The 18,660-nt window shown below is 53.5% G+C and overlaps 1 protein-coding gene across 2 annotated transcripts in view; it reads right to left on the bottom strand.

The window, feature by feature from the left end:
- Window positions 1-18,660, bottom strand: part of NOL4L (nucleolar protein 4 like) — a 127,444-nt gene that overhangs the window by 76,576 nt on the left and 32,208 nt on the right. For both annotated transcript variants that reach the window (XM_036321774.1, XM_036321775.1), the window contains exon 2: window positions 1,777-1,932. In XM_036321774.1, coding sequence (XP_036177667.1) covers window positions 1,777-1,932 — 156 coding nt within the window. The remainder of the gene's footprint in view (window positions 1-1,776; window positions 1,933-18,660) is intronic.

Genomic DNA, 18,660 nt, shown 5'->3' with positions numbered 1-18,660 from the left:
AAGTGAGGATATTTTTTCCATTGATTTTCAGAGAGTGGAAGGGACAGGGGAGGGAAGAAAGGGAGGGAGGGAGAGAAAGGGAGAGAGAGAGAGAGAGAGAGAGACATTGATGTGTTAGAGACACAGCGATTTATTGCCTTCCCCTCACGCCCCAATAGGGGCCAGGGATTGAACCTGCAACTGAGGTATGTGCCTTTCATCGGGAATCGAACCCGAGACCCTTCAGTCCACAAGCAGATACTCTAACCACTGAACAACTTGCTAGGGCTGGATTTTTAAAAAAATCCTCACCGGAGGATATGTTTTTATTGATTTTAGAGAGAGAGGAAGGGAGACAGGGAGGGAGGGGAGAAAGAAGGAGAGAGAGAAAAAGAGAGAGAGAGAGAGAGAGAGAGAGAGAGAGAGAGAGAAACAATGACGTGAGAAAAATATAGATCAGTTGCCTCCTGTATGCTACCCTGAACTCGCAACCAGCACTCCAGCCAGCTGAGCCATCCACCCAGGGCAGATGGTTGGGTTTTTAAAAAATCAGGCCATATGGAGAAAGTACAGACTTATACAGGCCACCTCCCCTGCAGTCCACGGCTATCTAGACAAAGAACTTGGGGTAGGAGGGGTGTGGTATCTGCCTCGGGTGGGGAAGCCTGGTCCCAGAGGCGCAGGTCTCTAGGAAGCCAGTGAGGAAGCCAACACAGAGGGGGCATGAGGACACTGGCTGACTACCACTCAGGTGCGGTGTGACCTTAGACAAGTAGCTGAATTCTCTGGGTCTCAGTTTCCTTAACTGTGAAATGGGACCACAGCCCATCACAGGGCTGCTATCAGGCTTAAACGAACGGGAAGTGCTTGGCTTTCCTGGTTTAGTGGTGGGCACTGGACAAACGGTTCAAAGCTGTGCATAAGCTATGGCGATGGGGGCCAAGAGGGAGATGGAACCAGAACACAGGCAGGCCCTCGTGCTTGTGCTCAGGGCACCATCCCTCCCACCTCCCCATGTGGGACGTTCCCCACCCCTAGCAATTTAGCTGTCTCTCCTCCCTTCTGCCTACCCACAGCTTAGAATGCTGGCTTCCATCCACCTTTTTCATGAAGCCCCTGGCTTAGCACAGTGTCTGGAGATACCTTTGCTAAATACCCAGGTACCGAGGCTCTTGTTCCCTCCTAGTTTTAGAGACATCTCTGTGTGTGTTTTTGGTTTTGGTTTTTGTTTTTTTTCTCAGAACTCCCCACCCCAAATCAAACGGATTTCCTTGAGGCTGGGGATCAGGTCCTCAGACTCTTCCTGGGGAACTCCCAACACCGACTTCACAGGGCGGTAGGGGATCAAAAAAACTCACACACAGAAAGCATGCAGGACAGGCCTGGTACACAGTACACGCCATGAAAGCACCTGCCCTTACGCTTATCATTATCTAGCCACACACACCCCTGCCCCTCAGAGTGGCAGAGTAGGCTGTGAAGGGCTGGGGGGGGGGGGGGTGAGTGAAGCAGAAATGGGGAGAGAAAGGCTTCCCTCCTGCCCCCCTCCCTCGCCTCCCCTCCCTCTCACTCCCTTCAACCTGCTTCTCCTTTGTGCTCAGACCACAGAACCCGCCCCCTGCCCTGTGAGCCATCTCCGACTGCCATGCCCTTGCCCTGTGCCCCCCTGGGTCCCCAAAGGCCTTTCATCACGCCCCAGTTCCCGCCCCGCCCCCCCCTCCCCCCCCCACATGTGCGGAGCCCATGGCCTCCTGCCAAGGCCCGGGGCTGCCAGCAGGGGCAGGGCAGGAATCTCACCGCTCTGTAGGTCTTCTTCTGCCCAGCGTGCTTGGGGGCTTTGCCGGGCTCCGCTGAGCTCTCCACATGCATCGAGTAGATGATGTCAAAGAAATCTTCCACCACAGCGACCCGCTTCAGAGAGATGCCCTCGGGCTCCGACAGGCCATCTGCCCCCTGCACAGGGTGGACAAGCTGTGTTAGTGTCAGGGATGATGGCGGGGTGAGAGCTGGGCCCTCAGGATGGGCAGTGGGCCGGGGGCAGGACAGCGCTGCTCTCTGACCCCAGCAAGGTCTCTGGTGATAGATGGAGGGGGATGGCGAGGGGTGGAAAGGGCCCACGGGGAGGGCCCAGGGAGGGGCTACCAGAGTCAGGGTGGCTGCTGCTACTAAGTCTCCCAGAAACAACGGGCAGGGGGTGACAACAACAAAAATACAAATTAAAAAACCAAGAGGCTCCCTGTTCACAATTTCAGGCAGATTGTGCCAGACTCAGGCGGGGAGCTCTCGAATCACACGCTGTGCCAAGACCATCCTGGAAGTCTCTGGGGAGGGGGGTGCTAAATAGATGCAGCCACATCAGGAGCTCGCCAATTAGCAGTAACCTTTCACTGCGGTCCTGGGCTGGGGTCCCAGGGGACCAGCCTGGATCACCTGGGTGACTCCTGCCTCCACCCTGGCCTTTCAGAAAAGCTTTTCACCACGGCTCGCCCTCCCCACTCCAGCAGCTGAGTGCCAGCAGCGGCACCCCGGCTCTTTGTGCGCGGTGTCGGGAATAACAGACACGAGGCCAGGTGGAGGTGGCAGGGCTGTGTGAGCAGGGTGGCCGTACCCCCCCCTCCCGCCCCCACTTTCTTGTCAGTCTGGCCTGAGTGCTGTCGGCTGGCCCGACAAGGTGTGTCAGGATGGAGGTGGAGTCCCTCAGCTGAAGAGCTTCTGGGCCCACACCTGTCCTCTCCCATGAGCAGGGCCTGGGGTGGAACGGGGAGACTGCAGGGTGTGAGGCCGGGGGACGTGAGGATGGGCAGGTGCTTTAAGGGAGCGGACTGCTCAGTGAGTTCCTTATTCATAGGGCAAAGGCTACACACAAGCTCAGGTACACCTGGCTCTCAGCCATCATCTCCCCATGGGAGAAGCTTGCAGGACTCGGGGCGGAGCTTCAAAGATAAAGAGGAAGTTGGGGCACAATTTGGGGGGAAAGCCTTTCTCTGAAAGTTCCTGAAACACAAATTTCCAAGATAATTCTTCCCCAGAGGATCCTGCTCAAGAACTGTCAGCTCTGTGAGAGTGTAGGCTGCACCCACTGCCTCACGGCTGTCTCCCCAGCGCCTAGAACAATGCTTGGCACATAGCAGACTGACTGGCTGGTTACCAGCAGCAGCCAGGCCATGTAGTTTAGACCAGCTCTTCCCTGCTCTGAATAAGGCCCCATCATTTAGGTGGTTGTGTGACCCTGAGCAGTTATTTAGCGTCTCTGAGCCTACGATCCTTTATCTGGAAAATGGGGAGAACAGAAGCACCTCTCCCATGAGCTACAAGGGGGAGAAATGAGATCCATGTGTGGCACTTAGCACCAACCCAGCCCATAGGAACTGCTGGACAAACATGGTCATGAAGCAGTGCCATGCCATTTGCCAAGCCTCTCCTAGCTTGGGCCGCCTGTGGTATGGTGGCTGGGAAGTGGCACAGCTGGCTTAGTCCCTCAGTCTTTGCAGTCTGGGGAGACTAGAGGCTGTGCTGAATGGGATCCTCACTCATGACATATTCCTGCCACAGACAGGGTTTAGTTTTATCCAGCAACTTTCCCAACACGCCATGGTGGGTGAACAGCGTTGTCTCTTTGCCAGTGACCCATTTGAGAGCAAAATGGGGGAGGGAGAGCATCTGGGCATTTGGGGTGTAGAGCACCAAACCCTAGAGCTGGTGGGGAGTGTTTGTGAGTGGTGACCATGGGTGGTGACATCACTGGTCTTGTGCAGATAGTATTGCCAATGGCTTCCTTCCTGGTCAGGATCCATTTCAATGAGGACTTGTCAGAGAGCAGCATGCATCTGGGGTGTGCATGTGTGTGTGCATGTGTACTCCGGGTGTGAGCGTGTGTGTAGCTGCTTGCTGGTCCTGCTTCCTTGTTGTGAGGTTGGGGGCAATCTCTTCAGCCTCCCTGAGCTCCACTTATGAGATGAGCTGTAAAATTCCATGACTCTTCTGCTCCTAAGTCCTCTCAGGAGTTACTGTTCTCTCTTTCCTGAAGTCCCCCTCTGCAGTTCTGGACCATTTGTAAACAGGGCTTATCAGTGACTGACTCATTCATTAGCTGACTTGTTACTACCCAGCATTCTGGGGATCTTCAAATATTGCTGCGACAGAGTTGGGTGGCACAAATGTTATGACAGGTCAGTTATAAGATACTTCTAACCAGAGGTTCATATTGGCAAAAACAAACAAAAGAATCTTAAGAATTAAAATATAACTGGGTTTCCATTTTTTTGATCTGATGGTGGTTACCTAGGTATGTTCAGTTTATAAAAAGTCATTAATCTGAACACTTATAATCTGTGTACTTTTCTATATGTCTGTTAAAACTTAATTTTTAGAATGTATATTTAAAAAGTATAGTGAGTAGTTCCACAACATTTTGGTAATCTGAATCCAGAGGCATAATGATGGATTTAGCTGCTTAAAAGTGAATAGCCCTCCCTGCTCATAATATTGTTTCAGGCCACAGATACTCTGGAAAAGGGAGATGTATTTTGGTGGGAAGGAATGAAGAAGGAAATCTGGTGGGAGACAGTATTGTACACAGGTGAGGTGGAAAGTGCTCCCTGATCAGATTGTGATCTTGGGCAGGTCACTTCTCGACCTCCTGAAACTCAGTTTCCCCACCTGTGAAATGGGCCTAAAAAGTCCTAGTTGGATGTTCCAAGGATTATGTAAGAATGTATACATCAGGCATTTGTCACACATCGGATTGTAAACATCCATCTCTTCCCCTTAGGCCCACTGAGTTTGAACACGTTATAGTTAGGAATCTGCTCTTATCTCTGGGCCCTCTGATCCATTGAGGCTATAGAACAGGACCCCAAGGTAATATCTACCACAAAAAGAGAGAGTCTTATGTAAGTCCTAAGTAACATGCTAAGGCTGTCACACAAACTTGCAATAAGCTTTCCTAAAGTCACGGTGTTGTTAATCAACCTGGGTTAAATAGTGAAACGCTGTCCAGTGCCTGTCCCATGTCTGTCCTAGCTTCCACTTCCATTCTTAGGCAGACATGAGTAACCAAAAGCATTGCACCTGGTCCAATGTGACCAAAAAGTTATCTCAGAGAAACAGTTCAGGGGAGCATTTTTTAAAGTTCCCTGTTTGAAAGTTGACTGTGATGTCCCCTGATGTTCAAACCTCGGCCCTGTGATTGGTCTGTCTCACCTGTTGAGAGGTACCCAGGAAAGGAGAGGGCCTGTAGCAACCAGAATTCTACCCACACAAGATATGCAGAGCCACACCTTGAACTGTCCTTTGCCGAGCTGTGGCCACCTGGACACCATGTGTGCTACACCCTAAGGGAAGAACACCAGGATATCTGTGTGGCCTTCAAGGAGGACCCTGGCAGGAGAACAAACAAATCCCACGGCAGTCACGTGCCACAGACATCTCCGCCATGCCCTGCATCCAGAGAGGTAATAACCTTCATGCTAAAAGCTGAAGGGGAGGCATGCCTTCCCGAGCTGAGAATCCAGACACACCTCCACAGGGCAAGAGCTGCTAATCAAGGGAGCGGAAAGCACCTTCCCCACAGCCTTGGGATGCCCCTGCCAACCACTTCTGCTCTGTACCCAAGTGAGCTTCATCTAATCCATTGCCCTCAGCACGCTGTGCCCTGCATTGACAAAGGAAGCTCACTTCATTTACAAGGCTGGATAAAGAGAGGGCCTGGAGCCTCCTTACTGTACCCCGCTTCCTGGGAACACCAACCAGGAGTGATGGCATGGGACCCCGATGCAGCACCCTATGGGAAAAGCCATGAGAAAAACACATGGGCAGTTGCGAAAAACCGACCTCGGGGCCTTCCTGCATGGGGAAGAATATTACCATGGTAACACACACCAGCCTTTGGAACCAGCCAACTCCAAACAGCTGGCCAGACCCAGGCCAACAAAACCCAGGCATGGCAATCATTTTAAAAAATTCACTGAGCCCCCCCAGTGTGGCTCAGTGGTTGAGCATTGACCTAAGAACCAGGAGGTCATGGTTCTATTCCTAGTCAGGGCAGATGCCCAGGTTGTGGGCTGGATCCCCAGTGTGGGGTGTGCAGGAGGCAGCTGATCGATGATTCTCTCTCATCATTGATGTTTCTATCTATCTATCTCTCCCCCTTCATCTCCGAAATCAATAAAAATATATTTAAAATAATAAAAATAAATAAAAAATCCATGGAGCTACTACCTTTCTTGGACAACACCATCTTTTTTAAACCTAGCCCATCTGGGTTCTAAACTAAAAGCCAGGTTGCAAGTCACTGAAGAAATCACCAAATGTTTAGGACAGTGGTCCTCAAAGTGTGCTCCCAAGGTCACCATCATCAGCATCATCTGGGAACTTGTTAGAAATGCAAATTCTCAGGCCCGACCCAATACCTACCAAATCTGGGGGTTTTAAAAGGCATCAAATAATTCTGATGCACAGCCAATTTTGAGAACTGATGAATGTAATGTCTCCATAATTGAGACAGGAAGGTAACTACTAAGGAAGCTGGCATTGACTCATTAAATACAGACATGCTCTGTGCTTCTAGGCCTAACATATTAATATTTTCTTCTTCAATGAAGGCCAATTTTCCTAATGGTGTGAACAAAAGAATCTTACTGGGTAACATTAGTATAAATTCAAAATACCTGCCCAGAAACTTAATGTGGATTATGAATAGAGAGGGCAGGCGTGCCCAGCATCCTGGCATCAGATTTTTAAATCCTCCCTGGCACAGTTAGTTACTACTTAACCAGGTCATCCCTTGACAGGTCTTTTAGGGCTTCCTCACTTTCCTCCAATGATCTGAATGCTTAGCACAAGGAAGGCTGCTACATTCAGGGCTGCAGACTTACAAGGGAGACAGAATGCTTTACCAGCATTAGAGAGGCAATGCCAGGGTGGCCTCATGAGCTGTTGTCAGGAGTCATCCCTCAGGTAACCTCCTGAATCTGACTGTACCTTGTCCGTATCCCACTAAGCCAATTAAATGGACCCCTGCCCTTGACGGCAGGTGAGGTCCAAATGCTAATGGATTGCAGTTCTGTCATCTCCATTGGAACTTCTAAGCCACATGCTGATAATAAGTTACATACTTATCAAGGTGGGCTCACCGCTTCAGGCCACCATCACTATATTAGTGGCGTACGCCTTCCAGCAATGAAAAAGCCTTGGTTGAGAGGATGTGGCTAAATAGCGGGGACATTTCTCAGCTGGGCTCCTAAGGTAGAGGAAGAAACCACAAAATCCTTAGGATGTGCCCTTTCGGGGCATTTCAGATCCAGCTTTTGACAAGGCATAAAAACCAACAAGACTGTCATCAGAGGAGAAGGTCCGTCAGCAGAATCCACCCCAGTGGAAACACACCTCTGGCAACCACCTGTGTGGGAGTTGACTGTGCAGACAAATGGGAAGATGCCGCTCCATCCCATCTGGGCCAGTCGGCTAGGTGGCTGAGATTACAGGCAGAGGCTACCGCTAGGATGAGCCTCATGCTCCTCCTAACTTCTCCTCCTGCCCCTCAAATCGCACTTTAATAAAACCAGGCAGGACCAGCATTTGGAAGTCTGGGTAGCAGTTTGGGGTGGAGGGGGGGTGTAGAGAGAGGAGTTTCCTACAAAGTCCCAGTCTAACTCCTGGCAGGACTGGAGGAAGACTGAGGGGAGGAGCCAGCCTCCTGCAAAGGGTTCTCAGATGGAAAGGAAAGAGGTGGAGAGAAATTTAAAAACCGAACAAAACGGAGAGAACAAGAAGAATAGAAGTTCAGAATGAAGGTCCTCACCCAAATCTCCAGAATTCTCTCCTCAGAATCCCCTGGAGAATCCAGTCATAATTGTAAAGGGCAGTCAGATGATTGAGAAGAGGGTATTGCTTAAGTGGGACAAAGACAGTATTGCATGTCTCTGGGTTATGAATACTACCCTACTGTGAACTAGGAACCAAAAAACCCTCCAAAATAAAGATGCACACCAGAATTTTAGGACCCATAGTGCATTGCGCTCTGTAGGTCTGTACAGAGGGATGAGGACCGCCCCCTCCCAAATAAACACACCAACAAGGCACCGAGGACTCAGTGCAGCACCTGCCTCTTCTCCACCCTTGTGCACAATCTCCAACTGTCAGTGCGGAGCCGCCACCGAGTTGCACCTGCCATCTGGAGCAGGCCTCGAGTATTCCAACGCTCCTTTCTGCTTCACTGAATCTCCATCCTCGTTCAAATCATGCCGGGACCCAAATGCACACCCAGGGCCACGGAGAAAGGTGTCTGGGACCAGCCCCCAAATGACAGCACTACCTTTGAGGGATGCCATATCCTTCAAGCAGCTCTGAATATTTCTTTTTCCTTTTTTGGTTTTGTTAACTCTGGGATGTCTGGAAAGGGGGAAGGGAGGAAGGGGATAGGAACAGAGGGGCGTGGTGGGCAAAAGTATCCCCCTCTTGGCAGGAGAGGGGCAAGGACCCCGGTTTTAGGGATGGAGGGAAGGAGCAGCTAATGGCACTCTCAGGCAGGACAAGATCAGGGCCTGACCCTGAGGATTCTGGTCTGGGGGTGTCAGGAGGGACGAGTTGCTCAAGGGGTGAAGTCACAGGCCTGAGGACAATTCAGCCCTGTCCCGGGGGCAAGGAGCTGGCCTGCCTGGGCCTCGATTTTCTCTTGTGTTGAAGTGACACAATATGCACAATGGCTTTCACTACCTCGCAGGACGGCTGTGGGAACCCAAATAATACATAAATAGCGCCTGCCCTGGGCGAGACACCCATAAAGGACCGAGGCCACCACTTCTCTGGAGGGGCGCGCTCCAGGACTCTGCCCCCCCCCACCCCCCGTCTCCCTTGGGCGCCGGCCAAGGACAAGGTAAGGGGTCGCTGCGGGGAGGGGCTCTGGGCGGAACCGGGCGGCCCTGAGTCTAGCAGGCCCCACGGGCGGGTCCCTGCGGGGCGGTGGCGGGCGGCCCGGGAGCGCTAACGAGCAGGGGCCCCAGGTGCGGGCCCCACCCGGACGGGGAGGGGGTAGAGGAGGGGCGGGCAGGGGAGGGGAGCGGCCCGCGCGCTAATGACTGTTGACAGCGCGCGCTGGGTTCGGCCGAGCCGCGCGCGCCGCTGACAGCTGCCGGGGCGGGGGGACGGGGGCGGGGCGTCCGGCGCCGGGCGCGGGGCAGGGGTGAGGCGCCGGCGCTCCCCCCACGGCGCACGCGCGTGCGCCTCGGCGGGGAGGGCCGGGGAGGGGCGCGCGCGCCGGCCCGGGTTCGGAGGGCCTGCTGGAGCGGCTCGCGCGGGCTCCTCGCGGGCAGGCAGGTAATGAGAGTAACCATGGCAACCCACCAGAGGAAGTGTATTCTGCAGGAGACGTTAATCCCCTCTCCCCCGAGCTGGGACAGCCTGACTTTCCATTCTCACACAGTAATTAGATACCAGCTGTCAGTGCAGGGGGGACGGTTCCGCGGCTGCAGCCCGGCTGGGGGGGCGCACAAAGGGGGTTGTGGGGGGGAGGCGGGGAGGAGGGCGTTAAAGACACAGGGACGCTTTCCGCGGTGGGCCGGTAGGCGCGCCTTCCCCGCCCCGTCTCCTGCCTGCGGGCTCGCGCCCGCTCACCTGGAGACCCAGCCCGCGCGGGGCTCCGCCCACTCCTCGCGCACCTGCTGCGCGCGCGCGCGCGCGCGCGCGCACCCGCCCGCCCGCTCGCCAGCCCGCTCGCCCGCCCTCGAGCTCCCCCTCTCTCAGTCCCGCCTCCCCCATTCCCGGCGCACCTGCCCTGCTCCCGCCCCGCCACCCCCGGGACGCTGCCCACCTGTCCTTTGTAGGGGGCGGTACCATTCGATCTGACCAGCTCTCCTTCGGGGAGCGTCCGCTTTATGTCAGGCGCTGTGCCAAGCCCGATCTGTGTAATCCTCACCGACCCTCTGCCGCAGGCGCCTTTGCCGTTCCCCGCCCAAGGCGCAGCGGGGTGTGGCCATTTGCCCAGGGTCATGCAGACTTGAACCCCCATCTCGATGGCCACTTAACCACCAAGCTACAGCGCCTCCCCATCGCGTCCACATCCGTTATAGCTTGGGGGGCGGGGGTGGGGGGGGCGCTTCTCAACTGCTCAGGGAGACAAAACAATCACACTGGTGGCTGGCATCGGGTGCACTTCATGTGAGCCAAACATGCACTGCCTCATTTCACTTTCCCAGCAGCCCCGGAAGCTTTGTTACCCCCATCTTACAGGTGAGAAAACTGAGGCACAGAGAGCTGAAGCAACTTGCCCACAGTCACTAAGAACAGAGTGACCCGGGCAGTCAGAGCCCTTGATCCATGCTCTCAGCTACTGGGCACTATTAACACCACCCCTGGGTTCATGGTGGCTGGCATCCAATCTAGGTCTTTTCCCTCTTTCAGTGTTCAGTCTACCCATATTCTGTCCCAGCATCAGTGAGGGGCTGCTTCTCTTAGCCATCCTAAGAAATCTTAGATTTCTAAGAAGTTCCTAGGCCTAAGCCACTGCCATGTCCCTAATTTCTGCCAGGCCTCCCAGAAACCCTTGCTCTCAGTGTGGGTAGCCACTTGAAAATCATTCTAGGTAGGAAAGTAAGACCACAAGGCCCAAGGAAGAGATGGATAGTGGGGCCTTTTGGGGGTGGTTCAGTCCCCCCAGGCCTACCTGTGCTTCCTGCCCCCAATCAACAGTCAGGCCTGGCTGGGGGGGGGGGGGGGCATGCCAAGGAGGGGCAGGAAGTGCTGTAAAGCAGAGCAGGCTCCTGTCCCCAGTGGCAGTGGTGTCTGGGGTAGGAGGAGGCTATCTGATCCCTTCCCCACTGCCCTGGCCATGACCTCCTCCCTCCCTACATCTCTCCCTCCTCCCTTATAGCCGGAGTAGCCAGCACCCTGGGCTACAGCTGAGAACCCAGCGTTCTCTAACCCAGCCGCATTCCTGTGGGAGGAGGGATGGGGGGAGGCTGGGCCAAAGACTTTAGGGACAGGGGCACCCTTGGGGCTGTCCCACCCTTCAAGGACTAAGGCTGAGTTGCCTCCAACCTCACCGTTTCCTGCCTCCGCTTTCCCCACCTCTCAGTAACAGAGCTGCCTAAATTTGGCTCCAGGAGGGAATGGGGGAGGTGGCAGCAGGCGGGTGCTGTCAGCGGCCAGGGCGCAGCTCCCTGTCTAGCCGGCTGGCATTTTTGCTGTCTGGAGGAGGGCAGGGGGGCCCAACAGCCCTCCCCCTGAAAAGGAGATATTCGTACCTTCTGACATGCGCTGAGTAATGTGCAAACGATATGCAAACTGAGCTTCAAATCAACATCTCAACCAGGGAACAGCTTGGGTGCTGCTTTTGGGATGGGAACAGAAGGACCAGTGGCCCACTCCCCAGGGGCTCCAGTGGGGGCTGGGTTGGGGGTCCCGGGGGTCCACGGCTGGGAATTGGGAGATTCAGTTTATTGCCAGGTGTGGCCTCAGATTAGCGGCTGGACCCTCGGGATCCCAGCCTGAGGGCAGGGCCATGGCTTCTCTGCCTGCTCTGGCATCGTACTTGGCACACCCTGTCACATGGTGAAGCACATGAGTTCTGCAGCCACTCTGCCCAGGTTTGAACCCTGGCTCTCCACTGGCCAACTGGGTGAATGCAACAGCGTACCCAGGCAAATGGCTAGTGGGACTGGGCATCTGTTTTAGCGTAGCAACTGCCCTTCCCTAGAAGTTGGGCACAGGGACATGGCCTGAAAGACAAGGACTTTGGAATCAGAACTGAACTCCAGGCCTGGCTCAGCCATTGAGGCTGTGGGTCTCACACCCCTCATTTGGAAAATGGGTTCAGGATCTCCAGGTCACATGCGATTCCATGTGAGGGCCTGGCAAGCAGCGGGCACCCCAGAAGTCTTCCCACTGGTGTGGTCTCATTGTTCTCTGCATTCATTCAACTACTTTATCCTGTTCCCATCTCCCCTCTCCTCTTTGCTCTCTGTCCTGGTTTTTCTCTTGTGTCCGTATAGTTGTAAGTTTCTTACTTCTCTCTCTTCCTTTTCTCTCCACTTGTCTTGGTGTCCTCAGGCAAGTCACTGCCTCTCAGAGTCTCAGTGTGTACATCTGCTAAATGGGGGTGATGGGAGGTGGATGATGAGCTCTGTCTGTGGTCTGGGACCCAGTAGTCACTTGATGGTGGCAGCTCTTCTTTACAAGGACTCTCCTCTCCCCACCCATCATCCCAAATGGCCAGGAGGGGTGGGCTGTGCCCTCAGCTCTATCGGGTATAGTGTGTGGGGGCCCCGCTTCTCGGTTACTCTGTTTAACCCCAGATAACTGCTCTCCTGCCCCTCGCTGGGGTTGATATGAGCTGAATCCAACTTCCTGCCACCCAAAAGCCACTTCCTGCCAAACTTGAGCTGATACCAGAAGAACTTGTTTTCTGTGCACAGAGCAGTCCCTGATGGGGCAGCCATCCGCCTGCCCTGGGTGTGAACATTTTTTCCATTTGCCTGTATGCCTGCTGGAGCTGGGTGGGGGAGGATGGGGATTCTGCCCTCCTCACCTCTGAACCTGCCATCCTGCCCCTCGGTGGTCTCTGGGCCTGCCAGCCGTCCCAGGAGCGGTGCCAAATGTCCCTTCAGGTCCAGACGGATGTATTAGACAGTGATGAATAGTCTGACACAGCCACACACACAGTTGGTCTGACAGTCCCCCCACAGCTACTGGGCATCTGGGCTCCAGACACAGTTGCTTGCACTCAGTCACATACAACCATAGTCATTGGCAGAGTCACAGTCAGACTCCCACATAGAGAGTTACACCTAGTTTCAGATTCAACAAATACTCTTTGAGGGCCTTCTCTGTGTCAGGTTTTGGGCTAACCTATAGTATGAATGATTGGAATTGTAACAAATATTTAGCTGACCCATGCTGCTCCCTCCGTTTCCTTATCATTGAAATGGGTAACAGCCCTACCTATTAAGGGTTGTTGGGAGGGTTAATGAGTGACAACATGCAGAGCCCCCGTCCCTGTCTGGCCCAGGGAGAGCGCCCTCTAAGTGAGGCTATCTTAGCTAGCCAGGAGCATCCTGTGCCCAACTCCCACCCAGATCTTACAAACATTATCTCCCCGAGTCCCAGCCTGAGCCCCCGGAGGCTAAGGTCGTCATTCCCATGTTTGCAGATGAAGAAGTTGAGGCTCAGAGACGGGGTCTACAGAGTCCTCGGGGTGCCCCCACGAACCTTGTCTACCACCACACTCTCCCTCTGCTGCTCCAGTTTGCCTCACTACCCGCCCACATGCACACTGTTGCCTCTGTTTGGAATGCCCTTGCCACTTACTCTTGGTGTGACCAGCTCCAGAGCTGCCTCCTTACATAGCTCCTCCCAAAAGCTTACCATTCGACGATTTTGTCCTGTTCTCTGGCACATAGTAGGTGCTCAACAACTTCAGAACTACCCGAATAATGTATGGCTTACTTTTCACAGCCAATGAGAAGAGTTTGGAACCAAATCCAGGACACTGGGGCTCATGTCTACCCTATGGCGATTCTCACTGCCACCAGCAGGCACTTAACTTGTGAATGAATGAATGAATGAATGAATGAATGAAACCAAGATCTCAGGATCTCAGTCCAGCGTTCCCTGGGCTAACCCACCTTCATTTCCTGGCAGCGTGGGCATGAACATAAGCCAAGCTACCTCCGATGGTGGTGGGGTTGACGGCCGGCCGCCTGAAACCGGCTGTCAGGAGCTCGTCTGGCCACAGCCGCCAGCAGGGGAGACCAGCTGGCGGTGCAGGGTCCATCGGCCCAGCCTGGAATCTGAGCCGCCCTGAGAGGCCCAGCTTCTTTCTGGGCCCCCACAAACTGGCCTTTGTTCCCCATGCCGGCCAAGACCCAGCAGCTTGGGCTTTCTCGCTGCCTGAGGCACCCGCGCTAAGCCATGGGGTAAATGGGCCAGCCTCCCCTCTGTCCATGCCCAGGATGTCGCTTCAGAACTAAATGGAGATGTAATTTTCTATACAAATCCATGACAATTTAGATGGAGTGATTGTAATTGGCTTTTCAATGGGGGTTTTGTCCAGTGCTGGTGGCTAAAACTGGGTGGCCTGTTTGAGGCAGGCTCTATTTAAATGACAATAAAGCAATAATATTGAGGACCTGTACAGTGCCCAGAGCCCCTCCTGGGCCCTAGAGGAGCCTCATGTTTATGGATCTGGTCCTTCCCTGGGGCTGTCTGGACAACTGGGTGGTGGTGTTGGGCACAGACCTTCAGAGAGGGGCAGCCACATCTTTGGGCTTCCAGACACAGGGTTCTAGGATGGCTGGGCTAGAGTCCCATGTCCACTGGCTTACCTGCTTCCTCATTCATTACCCACTCACTCACTAGTGCCACCTGAGGGCTAGCTAATATTCCAGGTGTTGGGGATGCGGTGACACAGATAACCCTCCCAGGCAGGTCAGAGGGAGGAGGGTACAACTGCAAGCACAGCATGAGGTTTGAGAGCATGACTCAGAGCCGAACAGCATGGGTTCAATTCCTACTCCACTCCTTACTAGCTTCCTGAGCTTCAGCAAGTTGTTTAACCTCTCTGCACCTCTGTTGCCTCAGCCATAAAATGGAGTTGCAATAAAAGTTATTGTAAGCAGGAAACAACTGAATAGGGAGGGTTCAGTAGAAGGCCTGGCAGGTGGAAGGTGCTGTACGTAAGTTAGTGCCACTGTTCATTAAAAGTTTCCGCTCTCTGGTGTCAGATTTGCTGGGTGACGGTGGTCGTGTGACTTAACCTCCTTAAGCCTCCACTGGCTTCTCTTCCAGGTGAGACTTTGAGGAGAGCCGACCCCACAGGGTTGTGAAGATTTAAGGAGAGGGCACAGGGAAATGCTTAGCACAGAGGCAGCATGGTAAACATTAGCTCTCTTTACTGTGATGCTCCTTGGCCTTGAGGAGCTCGCCATCCAGTGATAATTATAGTGTTGAGTGTGGGAGACAGAAAGGGAAGAAAAGAAAGCTCACAGGAAGCCAGGAGGGAGCTGTCGCTGCTGTCAGGGGATGCCTTGGAGGGAAGGACCAGGAGGAGGGGCCTTGGGAACAGGGTGGGGCATGGGGCTGTGTAAAGAAGGGCAAGCTCCCCTGATCCGTTTGGCTCAGTGGATAGAGCATCGGCCTGAGGACTGAAGGGTCCCAGGTTCGATTCCGGTCAAGGGCATGTACCTTGGTTGCGGGCACATCCCCAGTGGGGGGTGTGCAGGAGGCAGCTGATCGATGTTTCTCTCTCATCGGTGTTTCTAACTCTCTGTCTCTCTCCCTTCCTCTCTGTAAAAAATCAATAAAATATATTTTTTAAAAAAGAAGAAGAAGGGCAGGCTTCACTGAGTTGGTGACGTTTTGACTGGGCTTTGGACGAGTGGCCAAGAGGAAGGTGGATACCCCCCTACCCGGCACTGCAGCTACCGAGCCACAGGCAGACTCTGAGGCCACATCTCCCAAATAAGTGCTTTGTACGTGTGGGCAGGTGGTCAAGGAGACCCTGCTGAAGGAGTGCTGTTGAAAGCATCTAGGAAGGGAAACCACATGTGCAAAGGCCCACAGCTGGGCCGGCCAGGCAGTGGCATCTTAGGCTGTGGAGAGTGGAGAGTGGGGAACCTGCAGCATGTGGCTGGAGAGAGGGGATAGGGCTGTGGCTTTACTCAGTGAAACAGGCAGCTATGGAGGCATTTGAAGCAGGCAGATGACACCATCCAAATTAATTTCCTAAAGATCCCTCTGGCTGCTTGTGGAAAATGGGCTGCAAAGAGGAAGGGGCAAGAGGAAACTCAGGGAGATCCTGGGCAAGTGGTCGTGTCACCATGGGAGGTAAGTAGTTGGATTGGAGAAACAGCAGATGCTTATTATGTGTTAGGTGGATGATGGGCAGGCAGAGGAACAGGGGCCCTCTCAGTCTGATCAGGGGCTGGGTGCAGCTGGTGCTTAAGAAGGGCTGGTGGAGGAAGATGACAGAGAAGGTGAAGCCGCCTCCCACCTCCCCACACCAGGTTGAGGCTCTTGGACGTTTTTCTCAAAGGCAGCAGGAAGCCAATGCCATTTTTCTCAAGGGAGAGAAAGACCGTGCTGGGATTTGTGCTTTCCAAAGAGCATCTGGTGGCGGGTGGAAGGGCTGCAGGTGGTGGGTGGGCAAGGCTGGGGGGAAGGAGGCAGAGAGGGGAAGGGGCTGTGGGGGCTCAGAGGCCTCAACAGGCATTCCCACCATTGCCCAACTCCGAGAGCAACAAACTTCTCCCGCAGAGAGGTCTAAAAATTAGTCCCAGGTCATAGCTTCTCAAGGCAGAGAAGGGATCTCACCCTCGGGCAAACTCGAAGCCTGGTGCTCTTCCCCTTCGGCAGCAACTGTCTTGGTCACTAACAAAATCCATCATAAATAGTGTTTCAGTGTAACTGTCAGTAGAATCCTTAGGGTGAGCCCAGAGATGGGTACTATCATTCCCTTTTTACAGATGAGGAAACCAAGGCTCTGAGAGTTACTCGCCTAAGGGTACCCAGGAAGTCTGACTCCAGACTCACACACCAGATGGTCCTAACCAGGTCACAGGTCAAATGGCTTATGGATGTATTTTGGGGGGCAGGCAGAGGTTTATTGCAATTTTGGATTTATTGCTAATATTTAAAAGTGGGGAAATTTCGTGGAAGAAAACTTGAACTTTGGATGGAACTTCCAGATGTTGGCAGCCCCAGAACCCAGTCTTTGAATCTCACCATGTCATGCCCCCAGGGTCACACCTCTAGCAGGTCACACATTGCTCCTCTGCCTCCATTCAGCTGACCAGACATATCTGAAAGTGAGTGTGTGTCAGAGGGCCAAGAGAAGGCATCCATCTATTCACCCAGCAAGTGCGTGGGCCACCACCACCCTGTCCATGGCCCAGTCATCACCACTAAATCTCCTCCACCAGAAGCCTCTCCATCTCTCCCTGGGAGTCATCCTTGATGCCTTCCTCTTCCTTTCACATCCCTCCATGCCCATCCCATCCACCAGCAAATCCTACGGCTCCACCTTTAAACTCTATCCAGAACCTCACTGCATTTTATCACTTCCCCGGCTCTGACTTCCTGCCCAGGGCCTGGGGGGTGCAGGGCAGGGCATGTGCTGACAGTGAGGGCCCTGGGGCCTGGCTCCCGCCTTTCCTCCCTGGGTCTCAGTTTCTTCACCTGTAGGAAGGGTGGGACGAAGAAGGTCATTTTGACCCCTGTTATCCCTTTGTTCGGATTTGGGAGCTGGGAAGAACCTGGTTCACAAGATACTTCCTGTTAAAATTCTAATTGCCTCTGGCCTGGGCAGGACACACAGGTGAGACATGGTTAGAGTGTGTGGGTATCTGAGGCAATGACTGTTTTGAGAGCTCCTTGGGCAGAAACCTGTTTTGTTCACCACTGACTGAATTCCCAATATCCAGAGAGAGTACTTCTCAGGAAACAGTTATTGAATACGAGAACCAATGAATGAATGAATGAATGAATGAATGAATGAACGAATGAACGAACCATCCTGGCCCTCCAAAGGGACTCTGGGTATTCACTCACTTTCAGAGGGCCTTGATTTTCCCATCTGAGAAACAGAGTAACCTGATATCTTGCCTTCCTTCTCTATAACAAGTAACATTTATTGGACACCATGTGCCAGGGTCTGGTCTAAGCGTTTTACATATATTAACTCATTTAATCTTCACTGTAACCCCGGGAAATAGGAACAACTTTTATGGTTGAGAAAACTGAGACCCAGAGAAGTTAAGTGACAAAACCAAGGTCACACAGTTCATTAGTACCTGAACCTCAGACCAACCAGCCAACCTGGCCCCAGAACTCTCATCCTTTTTTTAAAAAATTGATTTCAGAGAGAAGAAGGGAGAAGAAGAGAGGGATAGAAACATCAATGATGAGAGAGATCAAGCCTGCAACCCGGGCATGTGCCCTGACCAGGAATAGAACTATGACCTCCTGGTTCATAGGTTGGCGCTCAACCACTGTGCCACATCAGCCGGGCCAAACTCTTTCTCTCTCTCTCTCTCTCTTTTTTTTTTTTTCTGAACTCTCATTCTTCAACACTGTTCCAGGCAGCCCTTCCAGAAGGAATGAGGTTTGGGAAAGCCTGCTCCAAGGAGGCAGCACTAGTTGCCGATGGGAATATGCTGCGCAGGGCTGCCAGCTCAACAATCCTTCCACGGCTCCCTACAGCTAATCCAATAACACCCAGACACCCACCTCCGGACTCAAGGCCCCTGGGAGGGGCTCCAGTTGATCTCCTCCTCCCTCAGGCCTCAGTACAAACCTGACACTCAAGCAGCCCTAACTGCTTCTCTACCCCATTAGCCCAGAGGCTGTCTTGCCTCCGTGCCTACAAACGAGCTGTTCCCAGTGCCTAGAGTGCCATCACCAGGCTTCTGAGTCATGCCCCCTCCAAGTTTCACTCAAATGCCCTTCTCCCCCGTCCCCACCTACCCACCTCTCACCCATCCCTCCTCCCCCTCTCCACAAGACTCTCTGACCCCCTGCCATATTTCTTGCCTTCAGTTTCCTATAGCACTTGGTCAACAAGGGTATCATTGGTGTGCCAGTAGGTACCATTAACAATGCCATTTTACAGACGAGAAAACTGAGGCACCGAGAAGGGAAGTGAGTTGCCCAAAATGACATGGGTGAAATCAGGACTGGCCCAAAGCTAGA

The sequence above is a fragment of the Myotis myotis genome, unplaced genomic scaffold, assembly GCF_014108235.1.
Source record: "Myotis myotis isolate mMyoMyo1 unplaced genomic scaffold, mMyoMyo1.p scaffold_m19_p_9, whole genome shotgun sequence".
NCBI classification, from domain to species: Eukaryota; Metazoa; Chordata; class Mammalia; order Chiroptera; family Vespertilionidae; genus Myotis; species Myotis myotis.
Note: the sequence above shows the minus strand (reverse complement) of the source record. Positions and strands in the feature narration are given on the sequence as shown.